Source organism: Oncorhynchus clarkii, chromosome 28 (genome assembly GCF_045791955.1).
Source record: "Oncorhynchus clarkii lewisi isolate Uvic-CL-2024 chromosome 28, UVic_Ocla_1.0, whole genome shotgun sequence".
In the NCBI taxonomy this organism is placed as follows: Eukaryota; Metazoa; Chordata; class Actinopteri; order Salmoniformes; family Salmonidae; genus Oncorhynchus; species Oncorhynchus clarkii.
The window spans coordinates 18,410,331-18,417,353 of NC_092174.1; the positions used below are offsets into that span (position 1 = coordinate 18,410,331).

Sequence of the window (7,023 nt, forward strand, 5' to 3'; positions counted from 1 at the left end):
TATGATAAGCATCCTGATAAAATACAGTAGCTTGGGGATTTGTGGTTCTGGTGTAGCTCAACGTTTTCGGGACATTTTATCCAAGAGAGAAAGCAAGTACGCGGCCAGTACGATGCAGAAAAACGTTTGTTAACTATATACAGGTCAGATGTATAGAAGGATCTGATCAGCCTATTGTATATATCAAATCAGGACAAACACATGCAGTAGGGGCATTTTACCAAATTATTTTCTGTTCAAATATCAAGCTGATTATGTTCAATTACAAGTTGTTAATGGTGAGCAGTTGAAATGCCCTAGATTGACTTACTGTTTGTTGAAATGCCAGAGTGAGTAGCTAACTTACAACATGCACAGTACCTACTTATACGGTTTGTTGTTGCAGTGTTCACATGTATCAACCTCCTGGTGTTGGAGCTCAGACCAGTAGCTCATGTTGTTTAAACTGACTGAACCTGACTACCTGTCTGTCTCTCCCTTGCAGTGCGGTGTTCACGTGGACCAACCTCCTGGTGGTGGTGGTGGAGCTGGATGGGTCGGAGCAGGAGGCCCTGGACCTGGTGCCCCTGGTGACCAACGTGGTTCTGGAGGAACACTACCTGATCGTGGGAGTGGTGGTGGTGGTGGACATCGGGGTCATCCCCATCAACTCCCGGGGGGAGAAGCAGAGGATGCACCTCCGGGACGGCTTCCTGGCCGACCAGCTGGACCCCATCTACGTGGCCTATAACATGTAGCCTGCCAGCTGGAGACCTACTAGACCATAGACAAGGCATTGAACCAACGGGCCGAGCTTTATGTACATACTGCAATGCAACAGGACCTCTGGTCTCTGAGGAGGGGGAGAGGACGTGAGTCCTGGACCCAGGCGCTCGCCTAGTTTGTGGGACGTTGTCGCTAGTTCAAAACAAAAACGCCTAGAATTGTCAGGAACAGGAGACTGGTTAGTGTAGTGAAAGATTGGAATGGAAGGAGCTCTGTGTGTCGGTGATGAGTGCCAGTCTAGTTTATTAGATTTAAGCTTTTTTGGTTATTGCTTTAAGTGTGTATATATTTTCATGTTACGTATTGCTGAAGTCGCTCGTTTTTTAAAATCTGCCCTCTAAGAGGTTAGGGTATTTTTTAAGAATATTTACAAGCTGTGGCAAATGGTATTTTATGTTGACCTTTTTTTATATCAGTCATTACAAATACAGATATGTTTTGATACAGGACATATCAATTTTGTGCTTGAACTTTACAATATGAGGTACAATATATTGTTTTTTTTAATTTTTTTTTTACAATTACGTTTTTAGTTCTGTGCTAACATTTATTTTTCTGTGACAACTGTCCCAACTACAAGGGAAACCAGTGAGAAACCAGTGTGATTATTTCAACTACAAGGGAAACCAGTGAGAAACCAGTGTGATTATTTCAACTACAAGGGAAACCAGTGAGAAACCAGTGTGATTATTTCAACTACAGCAGCCTTTTACTCAGTTGTCATGTTCAATATCATTATACTTCAATTGAAGGAAAACACTATGTTATTTCATATCATGTAAGTATGTACAAAAACTGATTTTAATTTATTTTGTTCACTTTAGAAGTATATGAGAGAGGACATTCAAGAATGTTTTAATCTTGAATATTTGCTAATATAAAAACAAAGCATTGTATTATCTTGAGTGAATACTAGTATCACATCAAGTATATCAAATATAGATCTATATTAATTAAAAAGACCTAGGATTCACCAAGGAAAATGTGTGCAGTTATTGAGAGGACAGTCTGAATCCTTATAGTCATCCCCTTTATGTCCTTCAAACAACGCAACATCTTCAGCTCTGTGTACGTCAGACATCATGCAAGTTGAGAAGTACTGCATTTCAGAGACAAAGAACAGCTCTGAAAGGATCAAAAGCACTTTTTGAGAAATGTCTGTGAGAAGGATGATGGTACAAACGCCTCTGGCGGGAGTGATGATGAGTATGTCTTTGTGCTGGCATGTCAAACACTTGTTTCTGAAACAACAGGTTGGAGATCTTCACCAGATTTGAATAAAAAGTTTAGTCCTTAATATTTTTACATTGAGAGACCAATCAGGGCTCCTATATTGATGTCAGAGGGGAAAAAGTACAAGACAACATTTTTACGGAAACCCTTTAGAGGAATACATCTTGAGGTAACTATCATAAGGTGGAAGAGCAGTTTTGGGGGAGAGTGAACCCTTAAATCTATGTGGAAACATACAAGATTTGACGGTAAAGTTCATGGCTAAGAATGTTTTAGTTCAACACATTAGAATCTTTAAAAGCACTTTCTAGTATCTACACAGCATTCTTTTTATTGGCAAGAATGACCCTGACTTTTTTTTTTAATAAAAAAATGTCTGAACTGAGTTGGCATAAGTCTTTCAATTAAAAAAATATTTCAATGATTTTGACTATAAAATGTTTGTTTATTGCAGCAGTACTCTGTGTTTAAATTTTAGCAGAGCAATTAGGGTTAAGTGCCCTGCTAAAGGGCACATTGACAGATGTTAACTGGTCGGCTCGGGATTCAAACCAGCGACCTTTTGGTTATGGGCCCAACGCTCTTAACTGTTAGGCTACCTACCTGCTGTTTCAGAGGTTGCATCTCAATGTAATTCTATCATATGCCCAAGCTAATTTGATATGTTACATATGAGATTTTGGGTTTTGTTAACTTTGTTCATACACACATTACATAGCAAGTTTTCCATATCTTCTATGGTAGTGTGATGTATAATGAATCAAAGCCATCAATCAATCAGTTTGCTCTATTACGACTTTAAAAAGATATTGAACCAAGAATGATTGATGCGAAATAACAAATACTGAGTCAGCCAGCCTCAACAGCGCAGTCTGTGCACATCTGAACTATATAATGTTTTGCCACTTGTTTTATTTTGAAAGGCTTATCTCAACAGAGGCAATGCATTCTACTCACAAACATTAGTGAACTGTTTCTAGAGATTTACAAAGTAACAGATGAGTGTGTGCTAAGCTCATAGCCCTCGGTTGAGACAAACGTTTATACTGTTTCATAGCTGTTCATTGAAAAATGATAATTGTCCCATCCTATACTTGTCGCAGTGCTGTAAATCTACTTGTTGCAAATTCATCTGGTACACTGCTGATATTTGGTGGCTTTCATTAAAGAGGTATAGATCTGAGCCATTCCTATTGTGAAAAGGTTTACACAGGTCTACCCATATGAATATCTAATCTGAAGATATGTATTACGGTTTTCAAAATGTATTACAAAATCCATCAACTATGGCAACTTTCATACATGCATATATTTGTTTGCGTGTAGTGAAATATGTAAGGGATAATCGAGGGGCTATGCGTTCTATGGAAAATAGTGAACGATGAGCACAATGTGCTAGCGGCGTTGCATTATTTTACAGAGAATGCAGAGCCTCATGTTGATTATCCCTTTTTATACCGCTGCAAAAATGTGTTAATTTGCAGGTACAAATGTTTCAACATCCACTGAAGTAGCTAGCAAGTTAGTAGTAGTAACCAAACAAACATACTTGCTAGTTAGCTAACAAACCATCAGTCCTAGCTTGCTGTTATGAAAATCGATTTAACAATGGGAAATGTTTTAAATTCAACTTTTGCTTTTAAAAGCAGATCAAACATAGAACATGTAATGAACTACAGCCATTGAATTATACCATGCGTAATAGGGAAATAATGCACGCTCTAGAATGCCCTTCAAGCCAATCAGAAACAAGTATTCAACAATGTCATGGTATAAGTTACAAGAATAACTATTTCAGTGTTTGCACATTGGAGCATTTATGGAAGTAGCACAATATAGTCTTTCTAATTCATGTAGTATATTTTGACAGATTTAAATAGGCTCCTTATATTTGGGATTTTGACATATTTTTGTAATGAAGTCCTAATTTTGGGAATAGGTTTACATGTTTGCTTTTAGTGGTTATTCAGTTAATTTATTTCCAGAAGAAAGTCTTAGGCCTACTGTATCTACATGTTTGGGAACATTTATCTTCAAATAAAACATTTTTCGGTATGAAGAAAACAGCTGGATTGGAAATCTAGAACTCACCTGTGAGCAAGTTTGCATGGTTGAATGTAAATACTGTTGGTGGCTGAAAACAAATACAATTAAGGCCGGGATTTTATTATATCGCAGCTTTTAAAAGCAATGTGTTCGTGGGAGTGAGGAGATGGGAGAGGCATGAGGAGATGGGAGGCAGGATTTGCAGCACGCTTCACAAATAGAACTTGACTTCTATTTTAGCCCTTCGCAATGCAGATGCTCGTTGGTGCACGCCAGCAGTGTGGGTACAATAATTGAAGATTATAGATTTATTTGCGCAAGCGGTGTAGTCAGGGTGTTACAGGCCACTACACCGCTCCCGTTGCAAAATAAATGTAGAAATATATATTAAATTATTGCACCCACACTGCTCATGCACACCAAGGAGTGTCTGCGTTTGCCAAGGGCTAAAAAATAAGTCAGTTCTATTTCTGACGCAGATCGAGCTGCAAGTCCTGCCTCTCCCATCTCTTCATTGGCCAATCGCAATATAGAATCAAGAGAAGGAAAAGCCTGGAAGGAAGAGAGATGACTAGAAATGATTCAGTTGATCGTTTTATGTGTGGATTAATTGTCTGAGTAGAGGACCTCCGTGCATTTCAGGTAAAATAACTCAATGTTTATAATCTAGGACAAATTTGCTAGCTAAATTGCCATAAAGTTCATGCTTTTCGACCTGTCCCCAAATTAATGTAATTGGTTCAGAGTTTGTTTTGATATTTAATTAACCTGCGTGTCGTGATCGCGTTTGGTGTGGGAGGACAAAATATATTTATGCACGATGACGCACGCGCGCAGCCAGTCTGGGTTCCGTGTTTGGATACTGTTTTGGGAAACTGATAAGGCTTGCGCAGGTTCATTCAAGTGCGAGAAGGGGCTGCTTTAGTTTGAATTCAATTTAAAGGCGATGTTCGTGTCCGCAGTGACTGCATTCACGGTAAACGCTGCATATGTCGGCCCAATAGGAAATTACCTTAACATGTTTTACGAGGATCTTTCTCGATATGGAATGAATCCAGCCCAAAGTCTTTCATCGCGGTGAAAGTGAAACAAATTACTCATTTGAATCATGTCTTTGGCGAACTCTCATTTTCACCAACGTTGGATATATGGAAGTAATGTTTTTCACATCCTATAATCACAACCATTAATTTAGTGTTGACACTACCTGCCTTTTTCAAGAATTAGGGCCGGGATTCAACCGGATTGCCCTTTCACGGTAAACATTCATGTCGGTTCAATTGAAAAGGACCTGTAAATGTCAAGCACACTTACAGGGATCTACCATTGATCGGATTGAATCCCAGCCTATGGTAAGGCCAACAATATGAGAAAAAGTATGTTTGAAAATATTTTTTTTTGCACAGCAAACAGTTTTACTGATCCAAAAAGTACTTTGAAGTTCAAGAAAAATATTTTTCTGTCTTACCCTGGAAACTTTTAGATATTTCTCAGGTTTCAACCCAAATGGCACCCATTTATTCATTTAGTGAACTACTTCTGACCAGGGCCCCTTAGTTACTTCAATCCATATCATGGAAGTTCCGCGTTATTGAAATTTAAAGGCAATGTTCCCGCGTCAGCGAAGACTGCATTCACGGTACACCCAGCAATATGTTGGGTCAATCAGAAATTACCTGTACATTTCTAACCACTCAATCTGTAACGCTTGAGTGATAGATTGAATAGAGCCCTAAAATACCCTCAGATGGACATAAATGAATACTCAACTACAGGAACTTTTTGATACATTTATTCTCCATGTTAGCACATAGAATATATTTATATACATATTGCTAGCTAAAGCGTTAAAATGCCAGTAGCATAGAACATTTTAAAGGTCGACCTTGGACAAAAATAAACACTTTAAAACTGTATAACTGATCAATGCACGTTCAAAATTGTTTGGCTTCAGAAATGCCAAGTCTTACCGACGTCTACAGCTTCTGTCTAAAAACAAATCCTGTGAAATGACGTCAACACATACTGGATAAGTTATTGGCTAGTGACAAGTTTAGCTAACGAACTAGCTACGTTGGAATGACGTCGATAAACCAAAGTACACCCCATTTCTGTTTGAAAATTGAGAACGAGACGGACCATTTTTCGTGCCCAAAGTCGACCTTTAAGCCACGATTAACAGTGTACATATGGACAGGGGGGGACGTTTTTAGATGTAGTCATGTGTGAGACGTTACCCTTTTCTCGACAGAAAATAGTGAGAATTTGCTAGAATGCAATTTGAAGGGAAAATAATGGTCATATTGCATCATTTTCAGGAAGTACAACGCTCTTTTAAAATGAGAGAAAAAAGGAACATAATATGCACATCGTACTCATGCAAGTTTCCAGAAATACTTTAAAACGTGAATGACATCAAAATAACTAATTAACACATCCTCTATCAGTAAACCAATACAATTATCAGATCGGAATTTAAGTCCTATGCAACAACACTTTCCAAAGTGCAGACAAAGTTTTCGAAACAATGAAGACCAAACATTTGTGTTAAGAGGAGTGGTTGAGGTCTGGACAGTGATACTCACCTCAGTAATAGATAGACAGTTGACCAGTTAAGAAGAACTGCAGGGGTCTACTGGTTTTCAAGGCAACATATCAACAGCTTAATCTGATTCCCAATTACATTGGTCCTCTCTCTTAGCCTTACTAATAGAGGGCAGATGAGTTAACTACTGCCTGCAGCGTGCCAGTGGTGAACTACTTGCAAACCTCAGCATTGTTAATAACTTCCATTAGAATGCACCATCAGTGTGTGTTGCCTTTAATCGCATTAGAATGACATGGTGTAAAGGAACCAGTTTATTTACATGTGCAACCATGACAAACAGAATATGATTTTGTTAACACCATGAGACAGGGAGAGAAAGATTGTGGCATTCGTGCAGGGCATGCATGATTCTGTTCAGTCTCCTGAGGAAG

General features: G+C 38.6%; 1 protein-coding gene across 18 annotated transcripts in view; it reads left to right on the forward strand.

Moving 5' to 3' along the window:
• The window catches only part of LOC139386606 (disco-interacting protein 2 homolog C-like), a 243,132-nt gene extending 239,068 nt beyond the window's left edge, over positions 1–4,064 (forward strand). For 16 of the 18 annotated variants that reach the window (XM_071132301.1, XM_071132293.1, XM_071132298.1 and 13 more), the window contains one exon: positions 485–2,436. In XM_071132301.1, the coding sequence (XP_070988402.1) occupies positions 485–737 (253 nt within the window). In that variant the 3' untranslated portion in view covers positions 738–2,436. Of the gene's footprint in view, positions 1–484 lie in introns of all 18 variants that reach the window. The other 2 variants (XR_011629081.1, XM_071132302.1) reach the window with 2 other exon arrangements.
• Positions 4,065–7,023: the final 2,959 nt, after the last annotated feature.